The sequence below is a fragment of the Rattus norvegicus genome, chromosome 1 (genome assembly GCF_021556685.1).
Source record: "Rattus norvegicus strain SHRSP/BbbUtx chromosome 1, alternate assembly SHRSP_T2T, whole genome shotgun sequence".
NCBI classification, from domain to species: domain Eukaryota; kingdom Metazoa; phylum Chordata; class Mammalia; order Rodentia; family Muridae; genus Rattus; species Rattus norvegicus.
Genome location: NC_141534.1, coordinates 134460706 through 134486104, shown reverse-complemented (window position 1 = coordinate 134486104; position 25399 = coordinate 134460706). Strand labels below are relative to the sequence as shown.

Below are 25399 nucleotides of genomic sequence, written 5' to 3'. Positions count from 1 at the left end.
TTGTCTGCTCTCCTCTCACTTCACCAAGGCATGGGAAATGACTTGCAATTACTTAGTGAAGCGCTCACTGAAGGAACTCTGTTAAGGAGATAAACCTAGCAGGACACAGGAAAAGACAGAGACGGAAGTCTTAGCCACCCAGGATAAGGCAACGGTCTTGCTTCTGTATGCCTTCCCATCCCAGGATCACCTGTCAATCAGTCCATGGGTCAGACATCTGTTCTACTACCAAACACCCTTAGAGGTGACCCTTTTTTGTGACTCCCACTCCTGCAACCTTCTCTATCCTGGACCTTCCTGGATCTCAATCTGCAAGGCTGATGGCCTCACTCCATCTCACGCAGACAATCATTCTCATCTTTTCTAGAGCTCTGGTAGCCGCTCAGTAGGATGAGCCCAGGCTGTTGCCCCCTCCATAGATTCTCCTGCTATCTGTGACCCCAGTCACCAGCTCTGAAAGCAGCCGTTAAAATGTGTAGTGTGTCTGAGCCCTCCAGGCTCAGCCCTGTCCTTAAGCCCCACAGTGGAAAATCTGAGTTCAAGGTGGTTTTGCTGATAATGGAGAGGAACCAGATTTCCTCCGACGGCCCCATCTAAAGCCCTCTTTGGAAACATCCAACCCTCTGCTCCCAGCTCCTAACACAGAAAGGTCAAGACACTGTTTTGAAAACTGAGAATATAGGAAAATTAGAGAAGAACATGCAGCTGAGCTAAGCAGGCAGGTTCTTGTAAAAAGTTTACAGCAGACCACCGCCATTACAGAGAACTGTTTCATGGCAAATTCTAGGGGCTGGCAAATTCCTTGGCACCTCCCTCTTTTGGAGGGACTTTAATGAAATGTCCTCGAGGGGCTCATCCGCAGGGGTGACCGTTACAAGAACGTTAAACACCAAGTTTACAAAACATCGCAGCAACCTGGAAAGACGTTAACTGTAGACACAGCTTATTCAGAGGGGAATCTTACCCAGGTGTTTTAAGGCAGGCAAAAATCTCAGCATTTGGAATGATGGAGAAGGAAGATTCCAAGTTCGGAGCCAGTCTGGGCTACACAGCAAGACCCTGGCTCAAAAAGGAAAAATTTGGAAAGTAAAAGTAAAGAAATGCATCAACACGTTTATGGCAGTTAACCGAATGTGGCTTTGCTCCCTCTGCCCTTCGTGGAGGGCCTTCGACACCATACAATGAACATGTGCATTTTTTAAACCAGAGGAATCAGTAAGTATTTTAAATGCAACGGGGTAATGTCAAGACAAGGGGGGAAAAAAAGAATTGTGAAAAGAAAGTCAAGACACCGTATCTCCTCAAACCACTCCCTCGCCGTTCCTTTCAGCCAGAGAATCTTTGGATAGAAAAAGTCACTAGTGGGTAAGCTGTGAGGAGGCTCACTGCTCACTCATGGTGAGCCTGTTCAGTGTGCCAAATGGCACGCTGCTCCCTGCCCCTGCCCATGCCCCTGCCCCTGCCCATGCCCCTGCCCATGCCCCTGCTCCTGCCCCTGCCCCTGCCCCTGCCCCTGCCTCTGCCCCTGCCCCTGCCCCTGCCCCTGCTTCATACTCCTGCTAAAATAATGGAGAACCAAATGATGTTTTTCACCTAACTCCCTTCTTTTGGGGAAAGGACAAAGGAAGTAGTCCACAGTCGTTTTGGCAAGTCACCTCACATTAAAACATGTCAGCAACTGTTTCCCTCTCAGTTTTTGTTAGTTAGTAACTTTGGCATTATGCCTTTGATGAATACACTGCATGTTGGGTTTATATTTTTAAGTTATTCTTAAGTATCTGTAACAGCAGACTGGGGAAGCTGTGCCCTAAAGAACCTGGGGGACAGCTCTTGTTGCTCCCCACCCTTGCCACCAGCACCCATCAGATCAGGCAATGTCCGATGGAGCCCTGTGTCCTTCTGCTAGAGTACCACTAGGGGGCGCGAAAAGCACGTGAGGCCAGCAAGCTCCCCTGGAGCTCAACAACTTGAGGTCCCCTACCTCCAAAATCTCAAGGAAGACTCAGTTTATAATGACACAAGCTGCTGTTTTCATTAACTCTGGGACAAAAAGACTTGCTCGACCAGCTCTGCCTAGCAGATCACAACCATTTCTGGCAGGAGTGAAATCTTCCACACCTAAAACAAATGTAGGTACGGTCGGCGATTCCCACCGGAGGAAAACAGTCTTAAACAGTCCGGGCTAGGAGAGGGAAGTACAAACTTTGTAAGCAGAGGGCCTGAGTTTGTTCCCCCATAGCATTCGTAAAAAGACAAGTAAGATGCAGCGTTGCATGCCTGTAAACCCCAGCACTGGGGAGGCAGAAAGGGCAGATAGATCCCCAGGCTTGCTGGCCAGTGTGTCTAGCCTAATTAGCCTAATTATGGGCTTCAAGACAGTGAGAGACCTTGTCTCAAAATACAAAATGGATTGTATTTTGTATACAGTTGTATCCTGAGGTAGTCCCTCTGGCATCTACACATATGCATACACATTGACATGTTCATACATGTGTGCATGCACACGTGTACATGCACATGCGCGCGCGCGCGCACACACACACACACACACACACAATCAACATACACATAACATAAATTATTTTTAAAATTTCTCACAATTCCAACAAATGAAATTTCCAGTTTTCTGGGTCCTCTTGCAAAACCTATTCACAACCCACAGAATCTCGTCGATGCAAAAACATTGTAAGTGAACGGCTTCATCCCAAGTCACATATCACAACTGAATCAACCCTTAGAGAGCAGAGATGGGTGACTCACTCACTTTAAAATGAAGAAACTGAGATTCTGCTGGGCATTACATACAGCACCTCATTTAACCCTCGTGCCAGCCCACGAGGAAAGTGGTGTTAGGCCCTGAATTCAATGAGAACATCAAGATCAGAGAGGAGAAAAACACTTGAGTCTGCAGCGCTCACAAGTGGTAGAAATGGGATTCCCACGGGTTATTTGACCCACAGCTCGTGAGGTGATATAAATATGGCCAGTCCTACCAGGTTCGCACTCAGAACTTCAGAATCCTAGTGAAGGGTTTCCTTGGCATCAAAGCAGAATCTGTTTGGTTAAAAACTATGTGAAGGGGGCTGGAGAGATGGCTCAGTGGTTAAGAGCACTGACTGCTCTTCCAGAGGTACTGAGTTCAAATCCCAGCAACCACATGGTGGCTCACAACCATCTGTAATAAGATCTGATGCCCTCTTCTGGTGTATCTGAAGACAGCTACAGTGTACTCATATGCATAAAATAAATAAATAAAAATCTAAAAAAAAAAAAAAAAAAAAACTATGTGAAGGTGTATCTCTGGGTAAGGGCACACAGCTAATTGGACCATCACCAGTGTGATAATTTGTATTCATCCTTCTTTACTTGCTGATTGGCTTTAATAAAGATCTGCCAGCCAATAGCAAGGCAGGAAGTGGAGGGCGGAACTTCCGGGCAGAGAATGGGTCTCTAGGAGAAGAAATCAAAAGTGAGAGATTCAACCAGCGGATTTGGAGGTCGATGGCGGATTCAGAGAATGGAGATGTAGACCTGGCCATGGGTTGGGACGTAGGCCAGAATTAGTCAGGTTGAAATAGCTGGGAGCGAGCCCAAGCTAAAGGCCTAAGCTTTAAAATATATAAAGAGTTTCTGGGTCTTTATTTTTATACTGTCGGGTCCGGGTAAGTACCATTATAGGTATTCTTTAGCATTCCCTCCGGAAGTTTCTTTGTTTGTTTGTTCATTCGTCGGTCTTCGTTCTTCTAAATCTGAGGGTTTTTTTTTCTATGACATCTCTAAGTTAGATTGGACCGAGACCTCCAAGAAAAGGTAAGCATACCTGCTCCCCAGTGGAAAGAGAGATAACTTCTGTTGAGGTCTGCGCTCCTTCCCTGAGCAACTCATAGTAAGTCTGCGCTGCTACCTGATAGCCCTCCGGGTCATCCTCCAGGATGTCCACAGGGTAAGCCTCTGTAGGAGAAAAACACAAGGACAAAATTAGTCTTACTCCGTCACTAAAAGTAAGGTTAATTGTTTCAGATTTTTGTTTGGTTTGGTTTTTCGTTGGGGGGGGGGGGGCGTTGTTGTTGTTATTGTTTTTCAAGACTTTTCTCTACATATCCCTGGCTGTCCTGTAGCTCACGCTATATACCAGGCTGGTCTCGAACTCACAGAGATCCACCTGCCTCTGCCTCCAGAGTGCTGGGATTAAAGGTGTGCACCTGGCTATTTCAAGTTTTTAAAGGAATAGCTGGGTTTAACAATCATAGTCAGGAGTGGGGAGATGACTCAGTTAGTAAATGACTCCCCATACAAACATGAGGATCTGAGTTCCATCCCTGAACCCCACCAAAAAAAGGGGAAGAAGCTTATAATCCAGGCTCCGGGGAGGCAGACATGAGCCAGCTTTCTCTAACCAAATAGTTCCAGACCTGTTAAAGGCTTTGTCTTCAAAAAGAAGGTCAGTAGTGCATGACACCTAAGGGATGACACCTGAGACTGACATCTGACTTCCACATGCATGTGCACACAGCATATACACAAACACATACCTACCTGAATCTGCACACATACAAACACATAAACGCAAAACAAAAACAAAAACTGACATTCACCCATTCCCTCCCAGACTGTTTTTTAAAACCCCGCCGTCAAACACTCCAAACAACTGAGTGATTTTCCACCCTTCACTGGGGTCCACTCAGGGCTGTGAACACAAGCAGGGCTCCTTAAAGGCAGAGAATGGCCGGCTGCAACTTTGAGGCTTCTGTCACACGTGACTTGAGCTACTCATTTCCTAGTTTACAGTCACCGTATGAGTCACCAGGCACTGAGGGGCAGTGGCTTGTGAGTATAGGAACACATCCCTCCTCTTTCTTTGCAAGGAAACTAATCTAAGGTATTATTCTGCAAGCCCTTGTCTCTCTTTCCTATCCCATCTCTGACAGAAACAGATCCCCTGAGTAATCACACAGATTAGCAGCGTCCACTTATTAGAAGCAGCAATCAGTTGCCCCTTCTGCAGTGAGCAAAAAAGATGTTGCTAGACTCTCTCTGGCTGACATTCATATGCACAGGGACTCAGGGCTTCTTCAGGGGACCACACCCCGTCTCTATCTGTGATTCACCTCCTGGCCTCCTATGAGGGGGACAGGCTTCTCTCCCCTTTCTACCTCCTCCCCTTACTCCTCCTCCTAATCCATCTGTCTTCCTCTCACAAAGACTGATCTGAACGTGAAGTCCAGCTTCGAGCCTCTGAGGCACCTCAGGTTCCCATTCTCTCGGGAGAGCCATTGTTCCCAGAAGTCACTCGGACGATCCAAAACGCTGTTGAGAGCAAAAAGCCCAAGCCTTCAGTTCACTCCATTTGCCTAGGAGGAATTTCTACCTCTGCCAGTCAGCTCCCGGTGTGAGAACTCACAGGCATACACGCTGCCACCATGGTTGGACAAGGACATGTTGCATCTGCCCAAACTCTCAGACCCACTTCCCTGGGTGCAAATGTCATGGGTACGCAGTTGCCCAGAGCTGAGAGGAGACAGGCAGCCTCTCTATTGGGAGGCCCTGCATCCATGGATTCAACCAACCATGAGCTGAAAATGCTGGGGCCTGGGGAATTGCACAGGACCTTGTACAGATGCCTTTACCATGACTCCCTACGGAGTAAAAGGTAGCAACCACTTCCATGACATTTACTTGTATTAGGAACTGTAAGTCACCTCAAGACTAGGGTATCCATAGGCTCCACACAAATGGGCCATTTTGCAAGGGACCTGAACACAGTCACATACATGTGTCTAAAGGCTGTCTTTGAACCAGTCACCAATGGGACACTGAAGGAGAATTGAACATTCTTCCACTACTCAATTTTTTTTATAAAGCATAAAAATAAAACACACACACACACACACACACACACACACACACACACACACACACACTATCCTTAGAAGTGCACTGTCAGAAGGTTGGAAAATAAAGACATCAAGGGTTGGTGGTTTATTTGGAAGTAATGACCAAGTGAATGCAAAAGGGATGTGTCTTTATAGAGCCAAGGTCTTTGGTTGGTGAAGAAGTCACATGCCCTCTACACACAAAAACATGACCAGTGATTCCCTGAGCGACAGTGCAGTCCTGCAGACCCTATGCCCAGGCAGACCTGCCCTGCTTCTTTACTGGGACTGTCATGACTCAGTGCAGGAGCCAGATGGACATGCCCCCCCAAGGACACCAAATTACCCAGAGACTGTGTGAGTCTGTCACAAAGACAAACTCAGACTGCACCTGTCCTAGGTCTACCCCTCACTTAGATCAAGGTCTCAGCTTCCTGTAAGAGCCTCAGGCCTCAACCTCCATCCACACATAATTGACAGCAACAATCAACTTCCTCTGGGTTCCAGTTGCCAAGAGGCACCTGGGTGACCAGCCTTCTCTCACTGTATCCTGCTTGCCCCCAATTTACAAGGAAGAAAATAAGGAAGGATGATGAACCTAGGCCCTGTTTGATTCCAAGCTCTGTGTAAAGCGTCCAGATTATGCTAAGTGTTTAAGTCAGGGCTCTGTCATTGCAGTGGGCACTCAATGGGCTCCTGTAGCCCCTACACTCAGATTTCTGCAACTCCATCCTCAAGGCTCACCAGATACAACCAGCACTCCAAAATCAAGGACTCCATGAATCACTGAGGCCTGAGTTCAAATACCACTTCAGCCTAGGATAGGAGCTGACATGGCCTGGCTACCTCTCTGTCCTATAGCCCAAACCCTTTCCAACTTGTCCCTCGATTTTGTCCTAACTCAGTCACCTCCTAATTCAGCAAGAGCAGCTGGGGCTTGTGAAGCATAACTGCTGCCTTCCCAGCCCCACCACAGACCCATGCTCAGGCCTTCCCCATAGGAAGCACTTAGGAAATGTGGTTGGTTGTTCCACGAAGCTTCCCATATTAACAACTGTTTCAAGGACTTGACTTCTCACAGGTATGAACAAGATTTAATGAGCATGCCAATAAATTAAGAGAAGCTAGCAGGTAAGCTGCTTGGACCTTGGGTACACGCTCATGCTTCTTTTGTCCCATGGGCACCAGCTTCAGGATTGACCACTCTCAAAATTACCTACCCTCCCCCCCGGAATACCAGCCTACAGGGCACAGAGAAACCAGACCTGGATTTGTACGCTTCTTCTAGGCCTATGCTTTAGGAAAGATGCTCGTCATATCCGGACCATCAATCCCCTTGTGAGGTGTGGATTGCAGAATTGACAGAGAATATGTAGGGTCAGCCCCATGGAGAAGCTGACCCTGTGCTCACCAGGTATGCTGACAGAGGCACCCATCTACCCAGTCACCCATCCAAGGCCACCAGGGCCAAGGATAGGTGCTTGCCAACTAGTGGCATACTTTTGGTCATGTGTGGTTAGGACAAATGTCATGAATGTGGTACGCCCTGTTCACATCATGAGACCATTTACCCCCGAAGGCTAAGACCCCCTCGAAGAACTTGTAGGCAGTGCTCCCAAGACCCTGCCTGTCCCCTGGAGAAAGTTGGGGTAGCTGGCCTCCCTCAAAGGCCACAGGAGCAGATCTGGGAGGATCTCAAGAACCTAATGCTTGCTGAAATTAGCAAGCTATGGCCCGGCCTGATTATCTTTCTGTTGCCTGGGGGCAGCAGGGAATATAAATTAACCACTGAGGATGTTGTAGAACTGATCGCAGACCTCTTTCCATGGGACAGTCATCAGGCAGAACGCCTGGGACGCCCTGTAACCTGGGCCACAACACCTCAATTGCCTAATTTGCCATGCCACTCCCACCCTTGAGGAAAATGCCACCACCCTCAAACTCAACAGCTCTCCTCTACACAGAAAATGTTTGTGCAAGCCTTATGGAAAACTAGGGGAACTTGAAAATTGAAGTCTGCCCAAGTAGGAGAAGGGATAGACATTCAAAATGGTCAGGAAAGGGGGACTCTCCTCCTCCAACCCAGGAGGAAGCCCCCAGCTACTCTCCCCAATAGAACCCGCACCCCAGGGGGCCCTGGGAAGTAAATAAGTCTGGGCTGGGTTAGGCCATTCTTGGTTCTGGTGGAAGACAGACTCCTCCCCTGTGGGTTCCAGATGTGAACCCCCGACAGGCCTCCATGGCTTGAACCAAACAGGAAATACTTTTCCAGAGCCAAAAGAATGTAATCTCTACAGCGTAACACTAAACGCTTTTATTAAAAAGGCATACAGTGGAAATAACTCACTGCAGACTGTAAAGAAGTTGAAATTCCTGGATAAAGCCGGATTTTATGAATTCACTTGAATACATGTTGGCAGTCTCACCCTAAAAAACAAAAACAATGGTACACCTCAAAGTGTTTTTCTAGGGAAAATACGAACAAGGCTTGACAGTCCCTGACCAAAGCCTGAGTTCTGAGAGCTGCTCCAACGCTTGTCATCCACAACCCAGCCAGTCAGCCATCAGTCAAATCCAGAAAGGCCTAATGTTCAAGGAGTTGCCCAGGAATGCATGGTCCTTTGAATATAACAGCAATGCTAATTAACATAGACTACAATCTGCCCTTAATCCTGAACTCAGTATACCGGTTGCACAAGGCTCTCTCCTCACACTCCCTTATGCATGCATCAGCAAACTCAGCAGGGAGCAGACACTAAGAGGGCCCAGGAGGGTCTGACACATCTGTAAAGTGGATGAGGTTTAAAAATAAATAAATAAATAAATTCACAAATACAGACCTAGAGTCTTCAAAGAACCCATTAAAGAATGCCTTGCTAGAGCCAGAGAGATGACTGAGCATGCGTGTCTGCAGGACCTGGGTTCAGTACCCAGCGCCAACATGCTCTTCTGGCCTCCACAGAGACCAGCCAATTTGTTGAGGGCGCATAGATATACACGTAGGCTAAACACACTGATGCGCTTAAAATAAAATTAACATTCTTAAAAGGGGAGGAGGGGGCTAGGCCATGGTAGCTCATCCTTTTCACCCCAGCACTCAGGAGTCAAAGGCAGGTGGATGTCTGAGTTTGAGGCCAGCCTGATCTACAGAGCAGGAGTTCTAGGATAGCCAGGGCTACACAAAAACCTCTTTGGAGGGAAGGGGGGAAGGAGGAAGGGGCTTATTTTTAACTGAAGATAATTATATTTTATCTTTATCTTTATATTTGTTTACTTGTTTATTGGTGCTAGAGACTGAATTTATGGTCTTGCAGAAGCCAAACACACATACTGTAACTAAACTCTACCTGCAGCCCAATGTGCTTAATTTTTAAAAAGTAAGATAAAAAAAAAAGTCAGGCGCAGTAGCAAACACCTTTAGTCCCAGCATTTGGGAGGCAGAGGGAGGAGGATCTCTAAGTATGAGGCCAGCCTGGTCTACATACCAAGCTCCAGGACAGCCTCGGATATATACATTTATCTACAGCGAGACCTTGTCTCAACAGAAGTTAAATTAACATTAAAAGAAGGGGCTGGGGATGCTGCAAAGTCGGAAGAGTGCTCGCAAGGGACTCACTAGCCCAGCACTGCAGAAGAGCAGCTATAACCACTCACATATGTAACCTCAGCACTCAGGAGATGGCGTCAAGAGGATCAAAAACCCTGTAACATCTCCCACTATAGCCAGAAACTATACAACCCAGCTGTCCCTTAGCTGACGAACGGATAAAGAAAACGCAGTTCATTTACACAGTGGATACAACTTGGATATTAAAAACAAGGACATTGTGAACTTTGCAGGCAAATGGATGGAATACCATCTTGAGGGAGGTAACCCAGACCGAAAAGGACATTCATGAATACACACTTAGAAGTAGACATTAGCCATAAAGTACAGGTCACCCATGCTATAATCAACAAATCCCATGGAGGGCCCGAGGAAAGATGGTTGAGTCTTCCTCAGAAGGAAAGATAGCATTTAAAAAGAAAGGAAAGGGGTTGGGGATTTGGCTCAGTGGTAGAGCGCTTGCCTAGCAAGCGCAAGGCCCTGGGTTCGATCCCCAGCTCCGAAAAAAAAAAAAAAAAAGAAAGGAAACTGGCACTGGCAAGGTGGCCCATTGCATCTTCTTGCCTTACACAACCCCAGCAATCCCAAGCCCACAAGGTAGAACAAGAGAACCAACTCTTGCAAGTTGTCCCTGACCTCCACAGTGCGTGCGCACACGTGCATGTGTGCACGCGCACAAATGTTGGGTTTTGCTTTTTTCTTCAAGAAAAAAGAAAACTGAAAAGATGATTCTCACCAGGGAATCACATGAGTCATTCATTACCCTGCACTCCTCAGACATCTCAAGATCTAAGGTCTGTGCGCACATCCCCACCCCTTTCGTGGTATATAACTCTGTTTTCCCTGATGCTTGTTGTGAAACACTAGGTCTACAGATATGCCTGGGATAACCTAGTGATAAACCAAAGGGGGGATTCTGGTGCCAGCATGATAGAAATGTTGTAGCAGGCCAGGCAGTAGTGGCACATGCCTTTAATCCCAATACTCAGGCGGCAGAAATAGGGAGATCTCTGAGTTTGAGACAAGTCTGGTCCACAGATGGAGTTCCAGGCCAGCCATGGCTGCACAGTGAAACCCTGTCTCAAAAAACAAACAAACAAACAAGGAGGAGGAGAAGAACAAGGAGGAGGAAGAGGAAAAGGAAGAAAGGGAGGAAGGAAGGGGGAAGGGAAGGGAAGGGAGGGGAGGGGAGGGGAGGGGAGGGGAGGGGAGGGGAGGGAAGGGAAGGGAAGGGAAGGGAAGGGAAGGGAAGGGAAGGGAAGGGAAGGGAAGGGAAGGGAAGGGAAGGGAAGGGAAAGAATTTTGCAGCACTCAGATTTGCTTCCCAAACTTAGTTAACAAGGGACCTGGTCCCAGAGTGCCATTTTCCAGATGACAGAACATACCTTGGAGTGTGTTTGGAATAATGTGAGAGCGGAAGGGCCCATGCCTATTAGAGACAGCAAATAGGCAAGGGTCTGAAGTCCAGGCTCAGACCACAAAGAACTTGCCACCAGGAAAGACATCCATCTATGGTGCTAAAGAACATCTCTTTCCAATAAAGTAGAGAACAGAAGGTGAGGCCAATAAACACTTGGATATTTTTGTTGTTTTTTGAAAAGCATCTGATTGCCAAAATATTCTTAGCAAAGTTCTTTTTTTTTTTTTAAAGTTGGAAGACAGAATGTAGAATATGTTAGAATTTTTTGAGCAGATGAGCAAAACTGTCAGGGGGTGAGGAGGCGCTGTGAAAGGTCTGCAGGTGGCTGGCAGTAGAGTTTTAGTGACTGGTGATTGACAGGCTGCCTGTTGCTCCCTTATCGCATGATTAATATTGGCCAACTTGCAACTTGTCAATGCCTCGGCTGAGAACAAATCACTTGTCCCTCATCTAAAACGGTAAATATGCAGATGACTTTATGTGACGCCCACACAAACATTTACATAGTCCTGGTTTTGTTTTGTAGTGAAATAAGCAATATATAAGCCATGCTGGTGACAGGAAAGAGTTACCTATGGTTACCTCTCATTAGTAAGCTAATACAAGATGATGGGTTTGAGCAACTTCATTTTGAATGTTGGTTATATAAACGCAGGGTTTCAAATTCTCCTGTAGATAACTTTAGAAACTTAGCCATTGCCAGGATCTGCTAAATCTTCCGACCTTGCACTGATAGTTCTGATATAAGAATGTTTCAGCTCCTAATTGCTGGGTGTGTGTGTGTGTGTGTGTGTGAGAGAGAGAGAGAGAGAGAGAGAGAGAGAGAGAGAGAGAACTCTACCCTTCATATTTGTGATATAGCATGCACACACTGGCCCAAACACATATAACACGGGTGCAGGGAAGGGGGATGTCTGTCTTGTCTTGTGTGTATGACAAAGCCCCTCTCCCTTTCCAGTAAGCTCAGTTGTTAAATGTTGTAAGTACACGCCCTTCTGTGAGTAAATGCTTAGCTGCCTGAGGAGGACATTGGGGTCCTGCTCTACCAGTCTTAGCCCTATTCCAGCCTCTCGCTGACTCTGAAGCTAGGCAGATGGACAGGGACCATTCAAAATGATCTCCCCCCCCCCCCCCCCCCCCCCGTGCTTGCACTCTTCAGCGCTGAGATTACAGGCATGCGCACAGCCACATTTAGCCTTCGCCTGGGTACCAGGATGTGCTTCAGATCTTCATCATACTTGTATGGCAAGGGCTCTTCCCTGTGAGGCATCTCTCCAACCTCTAACTGCCTTTAGTATGAAGGTTCTTCGTCTTGTAACCTGAATATCAGTGACTCTTGTGTTTGAGCAAATCAGCAGCATGAAACTATTTTTCCCCTGAATCCTTCAAGATAATATGAGAAGAGTCAGCCAGAGGGCTGAGCAGGTAAAAATGCTTGCTGAGAATGCCTGGTGACCTGAGTTCGAGTCCTGGATCTTACTCTCAAAAGTTGTCCTCTGACCTTCCCATTTGTGCCCTGCCATGGGCATACTGGCACTCACAAACACAGATAGTATGTACACACACAGAAGTAAACTTCTTTTTTTTTTTTTTCTTTTCTTTTTTTCGGAGCTGAGGACCGAACCCAGGGCCTTGCACTTGCTAGGCAAGCGCTCTACCTCTGAGCTAAATCCCCACCCCCCAGAAGTAAACTTCTTAAAAATACATTATTTGAGACTGCGGCATTGTGTTCCCTTAGTGTTCGGGGAAGCATCATGTTCGGAGACATATGTGGAGACCTGAGAAGGGGAACAGAGAACAGGAAATAACATCTCTAGTAACTGCTTCCATATGAATGGTGGCCAAAGGCCACCTCGACACAGCTGCTACAAGTTCAGGGTCCTCACCCATGAGACCTGGAGCCACTCCACCCCAGCTGGTCACCTGTGAGGTTACGATTTGTCTGAGTCTTGCTGGAAAAGGGAGAGAAGATTGTTATACGCACAGGACAAGACAGAAGACCTGAGTTTTTGGGTTTTTTTATACAGTATAGATTTTATTTAGGGCATGGGAAGGGGAGTTGAGAAAAGAATAAAGAAAGAGAAGGAGAGGAAGAGAGTGAGAGAGTGAGTAGAGGCTGGCCATAAACATAGAGGAGGATGAGGGGAATGGGGAGAGAAGGGACAAAGAAGGAAGAGGGTAAGAGAATAAGAGATCAAGAGAGTAAGAGCAGAAAACCTGAGTCTTAACATACTGAATTTAATCACTAAAAATATATGAGAATACCCTGGTATCAATAAAACCGAGCATGTGTGGCAGTCCTGAAAGCTGGGGAAGGAGCCCTGTGGTAAGACAGTTGCCCAGCACTGAACTAGAACTACAATCCCACACAGGACCCAAAGCACAAAGAACAATACCTCACCACTGTGGTGTTTTCATTGTATGCCAATGGATGACAGTTCTCAGACCCAACCGAACATCGAGACTTCTATATAAAAAAGCACATCCCCCATGTGCCCACCTGTCACATTCTAAACAATGAAACTTCTCAAGAGGAACAGATGGGTTTCTAACCCACGTGTGAGCTTTGTGAAGAGCAATGGGCAGAGTTGAAGGAGCCCAGAGTCTCAGTGAGGACTCAGCCACAGCCCACGGCTCAAGTACTTGGTTCATCCTTCTGATGTGCAGCTCCCAAGAACAGGCAGAGTTTGTAGTAGTCAGGGTTCTCTAGAGTCACGGAACTTATCGTAATGATTTAAGAGTTTGCAGTCCATCTAACCCAACAATGGGCAGCTGCGAATGGGAAGTCCAAGAATCTTTTAGTTGCTCAGTCCAATGAGGCTGGGTGTTTCAGCTGGTCTTCTGTATACGCTGGAATCCTAAAGAAGTGGGTTTCAACAGATGTGCTGGCAAATAAGTGCAAGCTGGAGAAGAAAAACAAACCCTTGCTTTTTTTTCCCCATTGTCCATATACAGGCCTTGAGCAGAACGTGTGGCCCAGATTAAAGGTGTTACCGCCACACTTGGACCTAAGCTTATGATTACTTGGAACATGCTCTGTCCCTGGCTGACCTTGAGCTCAGAGATCTGCTTGCCTCTGTCTCCTGGAATTAAAGGTGTGTACCACCTTGCTTGGGCCTAGCTCTTCATGGCCATTATACCTCAAGCTCCGGATCAAAAGCCTATGTCATGCAGTCCCAAGATCTGGATCCCAGGTGTGCCCTCTGTTTCTGGATTGCAGTTCATTCCAGGTGCAGTCAAGTTGACAACCAGGAACAGCCATCAGAGTTCAGTGGGCTCTGACCTGTGAGGGGATTTTCAGCAGAAAACATCTGCTTCTCAACAACTGGAAGTGCATCTCAATAACTGCCTTTTCTGAGTGCTAGACTTGTGTGTCTAAATTAAGGCTGAGAAGTACAGCAGGCAGAATGCTGATGCTTGCATAGAACTTGGTACCGTCTCGGTGTTATTGTAACAGAACAGAAAAGGAACATGATATTTTGTGCTTTATGGATAAACAATGTTTCTAGGAGAGGATGAGGGGAGGGGTGGTAGTTTGTTTTCATGTGAAAGCCCACGTCGAAATCTCACACTCGCAGAGATATCCCTTTTCCAAAGGGCTTTGTCTTGTATGAAATGTGTATCAACCCCACAGAGTCAATAAAGGTCAGCACACTGACCATTTGTCCAGCGAGGGAACAGAAATTCAAAGGTCAATCAGTAATGAAGTAAAAACTCACACCCAGACCTTGAGATTTCCCACAGAGCCCTGGTGACTCACCTCCCCACTAATTTAAAGCTTTTTATTGTGTGTGTATTAAGTGTCTGCCTACATCTATGCCTGCAGGTCAGGTGTGTCTCTGATGTCCACAGAGACCAGAAGAAACCATGAGAGTCCCCCAGGACTTGAGTTACAGATAGTTATGAGGCACCACGCAAGGTGCTAGGAGTCAGAGCCAGGTCTGCATCGGCAGTGGTTAGTCTTAACGGCTGAACCAGCTCCCCTGCTCTCCCTACTAATTCATATGGAATCAGTCACTCACTTTAAACGTCAGACAAGCGTTCGTGGCAGCCCTAGTTCAGAGTATGCTGAATTCACACACCATTCATAGCAGCGCTGATCTCAAAAAAACCAAAGCTAAAGGGAACTCCAATGACCACCGAGGAAGGGATGCACACACAGATGTGCTATACACACAGCATGGGAAGTTGTTTGGTTTTAAAAGGGAAGCAGTAACTGTCATGGACAGAACTTGAGGCCACTGCAGTGAGGGCAATAAGCCAGTCATAAAAGAAAAAAAGAGAGGTCGGGGATTTAGCTCAGCGGTAGAGCGCTTGCCTAGCAAGTGCAAGGCCCTAGGTTCGGTCCCCAGCTCCGAAAAAAAGAAAAAAGAAAAAAGAAAAGAAAAAAAGATTCTTCTACCTCCGTTTACATGTGTACACAAAACATGTTTCCAGAGACTTGGCAGCCACGAGGTTTCTGTTCAGAGGGAAATGGATGGTGGCGATGGATCATGTCACCAACACGTGCAATCCATAGTTAAGGAGATAAAAGTTGCTATGTGTATTTTACCATAGTAAGTGAACTTTTAAAAATACTGGCTATCACCAGGCGTGGCGTGGTGGTGCGCACGTTTAATCCCAGTGTCAAGAGGCAGGGGCAGGCGGATCTCTTGAGTTCAAGGACAGCTTGGTCTACAGAATGAGTTCTATGCCAGGCAGGGCTTGTTACTGAGAGAGGGGGGTTAGGAGTATGGGAGTGTGGACTGAATATCTGGCCTCTGCCTTCAAGTCTAGTTTTAAATGGAAATCTCCATCTCCATCTCCATAATTATTTCAGACAGTTCCGATGTGGTCACCATTTAGTCATGCACAGTTGAGGGACCGTAAGCACAGCCTTACCACTGTGTCATCACCACCAGCGTCCACCCCGAGCACTCCTTCACACTCTCAGACTGGACAAGCACACTCCACCTTCTGGATTCTAACATTTCGACAGCACCCTGCAGCCATTACCCGCCCCAGCTCCGGAGTCTGACTGTTAAGGTGCGCCCTCTGAGTGGAACCTCGAAGTCTTTTCCTTCTGCAGCGGACGCATTTCATTAAGCACACTCACTGTCTTCAGAGTTCATCGTGTTGTCTCTGCACGATCTCAGGGCTGAACGACAGTCCTTTGTTGAGAGTGTTTTGTCACAAAGGGCACTTCAGTTGCTCTCCCCCTCTTACATAGGAGACATATGGAGATACAAGTACTGTTCAGTTTCCTGCTTGTGGTCCTTCAGTCTACTTACCCAGAAGAGGAAATTACTGGACCGTATGGTAATTTTGTTTAATTAATTATTTTCAGAACTTCCGTACCAAGTCTCTCCTCCCTTCATTCCTTCCTTCCTCTCTTCCTTTCAGGTAGCAGTAGTCAAGACTGAAACCAAGGCAGACGAGGCAAGCACTGTACCACTGAACTACAGCGCCTGCCCGCTCCACGAAAGGCTATATTTTACTTCCCTATCAACAAGACACAAGGATCCCAATTCTCCCCATCCTCGGCAACACTCGTTTTTGTGTGTTTTGTTGATATTTTACAGTAGCCACTCAGTCGGGTGAAAGGGATATCAGCCTGTGGTTTCCACTTGCACTTTCCTGACGATTGGCAATGTAGAACACTTTTTCCCGGGTTGTTCCCAGTACATCTTCTTTGGGAAATGTCCTCTCAGGTCTTTTGCCAATACATTCCTAGTATTTGACGTCAGCTATGATAATTCTGCAAGAACTGGAAAGGGAGAAGTGGGCGTGTGGAAGGAATGCTTAATGCTTCATCCAGAACACCCCGTGGTGAGTAAGGGACAGAGTCAGAGGCACGTCTAAGAGTTCAGGCAAGCACAAAGACAGCTTAGACTAGAGATGGCCGCGAAGGTGACAAGACAGATGACACATGCGAGCCAGGTTTTGGCAAGCTGATGTCGTACTTTAATCCCTCTTTCCAAATAGGCCATTGGAATTCACCTGGCAGGTTTCAATGTGGTGGCTCCGTGAACTACCCAGGAAGCAGCCTAAGTCTATTATGATCGTAGCATTACCAGAAAGTCAAGGAATATACCAACAGAAGAAAATGATGTACGTTCCTCTGAAACTAAAAATCTTACTAACATATTATAAGCATAGTAAGTTAAAAGGTGTGCAAAGCCTTCAAAAGGATAGCTTTCAGACAGTGCATTGAAAATTGGTAAAACTTGACTTTCTTCAGTATTCAGCCACATGTGTGTTTGAGCTAAAGATAAGGGTACCAGCCTCGAGGTCATTCAAACCTGACCTGTTAAAACTCTTCGGCTCCTGGGCATGGTGGTGCACATCTCTAATCCTGTCAGGAAGCAAAGGCAGAGTGATTGCTATGAATTTGAGGCCTTAGTGATCTATGTAACAAGCTCCAGGCCAGTTGGGGCTACTTAATGACACCCTGCCTCAAAACCAAAATAAACAAACAAAAATACTAAGTAAAGAAAAGTCTCAGCATATGGTGAAACAAATGCCATTAAAGAGGCAGACTACGGCACACTGAAACCACACGCTCTAGGAGATGCTGGCATTAAATGTGCTCAGGGAAACACTTCCATTAGGAATAAAAGGGGCCGAGACCTTTCACATTGCCCAATAAGAGTTGAGGAGGAAAGGGAAGTAGAATGTTTAAGGCGAAATGTCTTAACTGAGACAGTGACCGAGAATGCAGCACAGTGAGACACAGCTGGTAAACTTGGAAAGCGAGTAAGGAGAAATCAAGCACAGGGTGCAAGATACAAGATGCTGTGGCAGTCTAATTAAAGTTCCAGAAGGAGAAGAATGAGGAGGAATCCAAACATGAAGAACCGCAGATGAGTTCATGGAGACACCTACTCTTAAGAGTCCACAGTCTTAACCAATCCCCCAAAGAAATTCCCACCTAAACACGCTAGTCAAACAGCAAAACAACACACACACACATACACACACACACACACACACACCCCTAAAAGCATTCGGGAAGAAAGGACAGATCTCTCCACTTGGATGCTAATAAGTGGACAGCTGCCTTTTCCACAAAACTATGGAAGACAGGAGACAATGGAATGTCATTCTTAATGAGCTAAAGGGAAATAGCATTCATCCTTCATCTAGCAAAAACAACTTCCAAGATGTCAGATGAAATAAATATTGAGAAATATATTGGCGTTTGGTGTGAGCAGAATTATTAATAATTATTAATTATTTCTTATGCACATTAGTAGATAGGAAATTGACATCTGGAAGGAAAAGGCTCATCCGGAAGTGATGGGTATGGGAAAATGAGAGTAAACTTAAACTTAGATAGAGTCTAAGCCAATGTTGACCGTATAACATAAAACATTTTAATTTAAGGAGCAAGAAAAAGTTAACTCAAGCTTAAAGTGCAGTGCAAGAGTGGTGTTTGTGTGTTTGGTATTTTCTCATGCCTGTGACAAACTACCTGACTAAAGAAATTTCAGGAAGGATTTGTTTCAGCTTGTAGCCTGAGGACCGTCACACTGCACCCAGACTCAGCCGAGAAAGAGATAGATGCTGGCAATCTAAGCCCCTCGTCTGTGGGATGGTACCGCCCACATTCAGGGCAAGTCTTCTCTCTTCAACCCAACCTCGCTGGAAACACCCTGACAGACATGCTCAGAGACATGTATCCTAGGTGATTCTAAATCTAGTCAAGTTGACAATGGGTATGAACCATCAGTTTGTGAGCAGAGAAGGAAACAATAGGAGAGAGAGAGAGAGCATTTGAAGGCCCTTAACTCATTCCAGGGGAAGCTAAAATCTGACTTATCGAAGAATAATTAACTAAGTATGAATATTAAAATTTCCAGGTTAGCACTTAAAAAGGAGAGAAACATGGTTAACTTTCAAAATAGAAAAGAATGGGACAAGGGTGGAGGGGAATGCCGCTTAATATAAAAGAGGGCAAAAGATTTAAAAAGTTGGTCTGCTTAGTATGTTTAATTATGATTAGGAGCAGACGGTTATGTATAAACAAGTAACTAGGTTTTTATTGGGTAGATTCTGTTTGTTGTATTTTTACACCAAATAGCTAATATTTTTTATCTAATGTTCATGCATTGTGCATGAATAAAGCAATGTCTTCACATCTGTATAGCTGCTTTTCTTCAGACAGGATCTCCTGTATGCCAGCCTGGCTCCAAGCTTGCTATGGAAGTAATTCCCCCTGGATCACAGAGCCTGAACCCAGGGATTTGTGCATGCTGTGCCAGCATCCTATCCCACCCCCACCCCACCCCCACCTAGCTATTTTTTTGTCCAACAGGCTCTGTCCAAATGTGAACAGCACACCCGTATTACACACAGCACTTATAGGAAACAGGAAGGTCAAGTGAACGACAAACCATTATAGCACTCGCTCTGAACCTAACACAGCTGTACCCCCTATGTACACCAAAAAGCATCCCCGGGGAGCAGAATTACAGAGTACACACAGACAGCGGGCTGTCCTGTGCAGTCGAGAGTTCTGTGACGCGAAGACTCTACAATGCTAACTAACTTCTCGAGGACTTACCACTGAATGTAATATTCAGATTAGAGTATGTTTCAGCAAAGGCTCGGAAGAAGTAAACGAAGCTTTCTCCCCGTCAGTGGAATTTTCAAGCCGTGGTTACAGACTTGGTTTCCAAGAACAACACATTTATCTTCATTTCAGCAAGTCAAGTTGTCTAGGTGGAGACATGGCATCCCTCCCTGGCAACGCACACATAGCACAGAGAGCTCGGCCCCATAATGCTCATTCTGGATACTCAACGCCTAGTGGCTGTCCTGTCTTGAAGGCGTGAACACCTATGGTGGTCTTGGATGTCCTGAGAACCAATAGGCATCATGTATATCTGTTTTCTCTCTCTTTAAATCTTTGTTTAAAGATTTATTTATTTAACATGACTACACTGTCTCTGTCTTCAGACACACCAGAAGAGGGCATCAGATCCCATTACTGACAGTTGTGAGCCACCATGTGGTTGCTGGGAACTGATCTCAGGACCTCTGGAAGAGGAGTCAATGCTCTTAACAGCTGAGCCATCTGTCCAGCCCCTCTGTTCTCTCTTAAAAGTGAGGCCACAGGGTTGGGGATTTAGCTCAGTGGTAGAGCGCTTGCCTAGGAAGCGCAAGGCCCTGGGTTCGGTCCCCAGCTCCAGAAAAAAAAAAGAACCAAAAAAAAAAAAAAAAAAAAAAAAAAAAAAAAAAAAAAAAAGTGAGGCCACAGCTTTGGGGTACTGAATGAGTGGGTGCAATGGTTTCAAAGCGCGAGTGTTCTAAAGACCAGGAAGAAGAACAGGAAGAATAGCAGGGACGGAAATGGCCTTAAATTCACAGGGCTTTGGGTCCCTTATCCAAGCTAGCTGATGACTAACTCTGGAAAGGTAAGTCAGGGGGAGACATGTAAAGACAAGCATGCAGCCTAGGTTTTATTCTCCTCCTCCCCCTCCTCCTCTTCCTCCTCCCCCTCCTCTCCCTCCCTCTCCTCCTCCTTTGTGTGTGTGTGGGGGGGGAGGGACAAAGTCTCACTATGCAGCACCCAGGCTGACCTTGACCTTATAATTCTCCTGTTTCAGCCTACAGGGTACTGTGATTATAGGTGTGCATAACATTTCAGAATCACAGCTGTCCCGCCCTGATTAACTGTACTCTGAGACCCAGACCTTTGGAGGCTACCAGCAGGCACTGAGCAGCAATGACATCACCTGCACTACCCTTAAAAGATGACTTCCCTCCTTTGATCAAGTGCTTCAACTTTAGCCACAAACCCTTTTTCCTCTACCACAAAGCCTATTCATTTCCCACAGTCCTTCAACGCAGAACTTTTCAGGGCTGCACGACAAATGCCATTAGCAGAGCCTGGATGGAGTGAAGACCAGTTAGCCCTCTGTCCAGGGGCTCAGTCTGACTCCTGGCCAGTTGGTCATACACCCCATCCGACTAGTCCACAAGATGCTTAGATGGGGTTTGGGAGCCCAGCCATACCCAACCCAGCATCATGAAACATCGGTCCTGGTTTAGTGCAGGAACCTAGTGCTTTGTGAGCAAGAACCGGCTATAGTATAGACACCACGGTCAGTGCACCAAGAATCACAGAGGGAGAATACACAGAAACTCAGCTACCGGGAGAACTGGCCCTTCTAGGGGTCAAGCTACCCAGAGCCAGAGCCCTGGCCAGGACACTCTGCCCAAAGCATGCTATCTTGATACACCTGATTGCAGAGCCTCCCTCCCAGCAATCCTTCCTTAGGTGCAGAGCCATCGAGGGCTTCTTCCAGCATCTAAGAGGAACCGCTGCCCCCACTTCCTCTAAGGGAGTTCAGGGCATGAGCAGAAGGATCCACAGGGGTTCTGCTTTCAAAGACAAAAGTCTGCTTGAGTAGAAAACAACTGACAACCTTCACAGCCAAGTACACGGTTAGACACCGCCCACCACTTCCGCCCCCTCCCTTTCCTTTCTCGATGGAGACCCTAGTGTGGTGCTCCAGGACAGCTGTGAGCAAAGCCCCTCTCCACCCTGTCCTCATTGAGGTCCTGTTTCCCAGACACTGAGATCCCAAACCTGCCAAACCCACATTCCCCTCCAAGGACATTCAGTCACCATGGACTACAAAAGATCCAAACTAACTAATGGTGACTTAAGTTTGTGTTAACATGAGGTCATCTCTGAAATACCTTTACGAACTGACTGTGCCAACTACATGGACTCTCCCCTCCCTCCTCAACCCCCATTCTTGAACTGGAGAGGAGAGTTCCCACTTTCTGAGGAAGCCCAATGCCCTGAGTCACACACACACACACACACACACACACACACACACAAACACACACACACACACACAAGCTCCACCAGAAACCTCCGTTTCAATGCCAGTGTTGCCACTTAGTGACCAGGTTACCCTTTACCCTGGTCTACCTCTGAGCCTCAGTTTCCTCACCAGTAAACTTTCAGTCTGATGCAAAAAAGATCAGTTACAGTAATGCTTGGGAAGGTCTCAGGACTATAGTGGACATAAAGCATTCCTAAAACTGAAGACACACACACACACACACACAAGCAAGCACACATGCACACGCACACAAGTACACACAGGCGGGGCCAATGAGATGGCTCAGCAGCAGGTTGCCACCAAGCCTGGTCACCACTTCCTCTGATGATGAGGTGAGAGACCTTCAACCAATGCTAAGTATTCTCCCTTTTCTTGCCTCCTCAAATGCCTTTCAAACTGTAGCTGTGTCTGGCCCCTTTAGAGTCCTGTAACATGTTCCCTCCCTACCCCCAGCCCCACTTCAGGGCTCTGCCTTTACTTCGGTCTTTACTTCCTGGTATTGTTCCTCAGGGTCTGTAAAGGGCTCAAAATAAGCAAATAAAACAAAGAACACGGGGCTGGGGATTTAGCTCAGTGGTAGAGCGCTTACCTAGGAAGCGCAAGGCCCTGGGTTCGGTCCCCAGCTCCAAAAAAAAAAAAAAAAAAAACAAAAAACAAAGAACACATTAGGCCTTTGGCATGCTCAATTCTTTGAAAACAACACTGGAAGGCCTCTAAACAAGGCCCCACTTGCTTCTCCCCTGTTCCTTGACCCTCTTGTCCCCTTCCAGAGAAAGCCCTGCAAACGGTGCAAACACACAGGTCCCTTGAACTGTCCCCACTTGCTTGCTAGTTCTGTTATCTGCCAACCCCCTCGACTTTATTGGCAGCACGGATTATCAGAAAACCCAACTTTTCAAAGGGCAAAATAAATGGCTTTCTCTATGCTCACTGTTAATACGACACAGGGCCCAGCAGTGAGTTCCCACGTACTCAGGGCCTCAACTAATCCTTTCTGAGGCAACTCAGTCCTTAGTTCATAGCTAAGGGAAGAAGTTCAAGGTAAAAAAAAAAAAAGAGAGACGGGGCTGTGTCTGGCTTTCTCTTTCCTTTCCATTCTGTTCTAAGCTAAAATGACAGCAACAGATGGCCAAGTGGAACCTAAGAAGGTTTTTGGCATCAGGGAAACTAAAAACATGTAGAGAGAGGGAGGGAGGGAGGAGACGGGTGGGGGAGGGGGATGTCAGGATGTAAATTATTGTGGATACCCCCAAATCTCCTTTGCCCCCAAACCAAGCCTCCTGGGCCCCCTCCTGGGAACACAGAACACAGATAGGGGGGGGCGGGGGGGGGGGGAGTCCTTCCTCATTTCTTTTTTCCAACGGTGAAGCTAAGTAGAGGCTAGCATGTGGCCTTACCTGAAAGCATAATTTTTCCTTTCATGCTCCTCTACTAAAAAGAAAGGGATTCCCCAATAGACGAGATTTGCTCAAGCTGTTTCTGGAAACAGCTATCAAAGCTTAGGCAGCAGTTCAACTATGCAAGCCTCCAATCCATTAGGATCGAACACCTGTGGAAATGATAAATGGGAGACTGCTGTGTGTCATCTGAGCCATCGGTGGCCATCAAAACCACAGCAAAGGTCTAAGCGAATACAGGAAAATCCATAAACTCTCTTAGGCCAACGATACTTTTCCAGAAGATGAGACTACTATTCTTTTTTCCCATTAAATAGGCCTGGGAGGGGAAGCTCTCCGAAGCAAAGATGGGGAAGGGCCTGCTCACTCTTGGGAAGGGGAGGGAGACCGCCTAGTAGAGATGGGAGTGTAATGAGAGGCTGCTGTGCCTAATAAGCCCTCGGGGGTTTCTCCTGTTTTGTAGATGAGACCCCCCCACCCCACCCCACCCCCGCCGCGCCCCGCACCCCACGCGCGCCTTTTATTCTAGTTTTCCAGCCTGTAAACTGGAAACAGCACTCGCTATCCAAGTCTTTAACACTAACTTTCTAGAAAAAAAAAACACAAAACTAAAACAAAAGAGAAATAGCTCCCTTTCCAAAATTAAAGACAAGCCTTTTCTTAATCTCTAGATAAACTAAATCCTTACTAATCCATATAATTAGCTAGTGGCTACATTCGCTCCTTATCTCACGCACCTGATAAAAGAAAAACAACTCAATTGCGACATTTAAAGTAGGTCATTAGAACGAGTGGCCACCTACCGGCCTCCGAAGGCTGAGCACAGGCCGATTTACCTTACCGTAGAAGAGGTGGTCTGTGTGCAGTGTCTGTCTGTGCGACACAGCCAGCCAGCCTCCTATGACCAAGATGCCTGAGGCCTCAGAGAAGACACTCAAGAAAGTGTCTTCAAATCCTGTCTCCCCTGAAAATGGCGGGAAGAGGCATGTGGGTTGTGTGCCTAGAGCCAGCAGAGTCTGGTCCAGAGCGTGGGCTCCCGTGACTTCTCCCCTTAGCCCAGGCCCCTCCTGGGTAGTCCTTGCAGGACAGTAGGAATGAGTTGCTGTGAGAACTTCTCCCCACCGTTGAGGTTCCCGTTTTCCAGACAGCCACTGGGAATCTAGCACCTCGGAGCTCGTTCCCCAGCCTGGCCAGCAAGCCCCAAGTCCAAGGTCCCCAAGGCTGGTGTTGCGGGTAGGGGGAAGGGAGTAGGAGTGGGGGTGCACAGAAGCGGAAATCCGGGTGAGGACCCAGCCCAGGGCCCTCGAGGGTATCAGCTTTGGAGGTTCCTCCTCCAGCTTCCGCTGGCCTGGGACTTATATGAATCCGAGGAAGAGAGAGAGAGACTTATATGAATCCGAGGAAGAGAGAGAGAGAGAGGGAGGGAGGGAGAGAGGGAGAGAGAGGGGGGGGTGGCACTCCGAAGTCCAGGGTCCCCAGCCGCCGCGTGTCCTTCACCCTCGACTGGCTCCGTGGGGACCGCAGCACCCCTTACCTGTGGCTCCGCGGGCGGCCTCAGCCTCCATGCTCCTGCTCAGCCTGTACAGAGTCTGCCACCCCAGTCAGCCTCTACCTCTCTACCCCCATCCCCCAGTGCCACCACCTTTCTACCTCGAGTTCCCCAGGGGCTGCCCCGCCCTGCCACCTCCCCCGGGGCTTTCACCTCACTCCATTGCTTCCTGCTGCGGCCACTTACCTCCACCCCTACCCCCACCTCAGGACCACCGCCCAGTAGTTTCTTTACTTAAACCTCGACGCCACAAAGTTCAATCCACAAAAACAACGTTTTTTGAGCCCAAAGTGAGTTTGTTGCTGTTCTTGAACTACCATAAACACAGGCAAGCACCCTCCTCTCCAGTGCCCCAAGCCTGTACTGGACAGATTTTTGACAGCCTCACCAGGCTCCCTTCTGTGTGCAAAAATCCTTTGCATTAACCCTTTTTAACAAAGCAGTATTCAATGTCAACAATTTTTCTCCAGAATACATAGGTGTTTCAAAATGTTGCTTTGGGAGGATGCCGAGGTGAACGATTTCAAATTTCACTTTTCACCCGATTACAGTGGAGACACACCTAAGATCCCAACTACTGGGGACGCCGAGAGAGGAAGAAGGCTGGAGAATAATCTGGGATACTTAAGGCTCGGCCTTGGGGCCTTGGTAACTGGAGACACAACACGGTTCTGCGCTGTGTGTAGCAGGGAATTCTTATTCCGCTCTG

At 47.1% G+C, this 25399-nt stretch overlaps 1 protein-coding gene across 48 annotated transcripts in view; it reads right to left on the bottom strand.

Moving 5' to 3' along the window:
* The window catches only part of Fam169b (family with sequence similarity 169, member B), an 86226-nt gene extending 61372 nt beyond the window's left edge, over positions 1–24854 (bottom strand). For 7 of the 48 annotated variants that reach the window (XR_015639847.1, XR_015639619.1, XR_015639854.1 and 4 more), the window contains exons 1-2: positions 24676–24854; positions 3821–3951 (exon numbers count right to left, since the gene is read on the bottom strand). Coding sequence is in view for 5 of the 48 variants with exons in the window: in NM_001432529.1 (NP_001419458.1) it covers positions 3821–3951; positions 24676–24706 (162 nt within the window). In the remaining 43 variants the exon portion in view is untranslated. 48 annotated transcript variants of the gene reach the window in all.
* Positions 24855–25399: the final 545 nt, after the last annotated feature.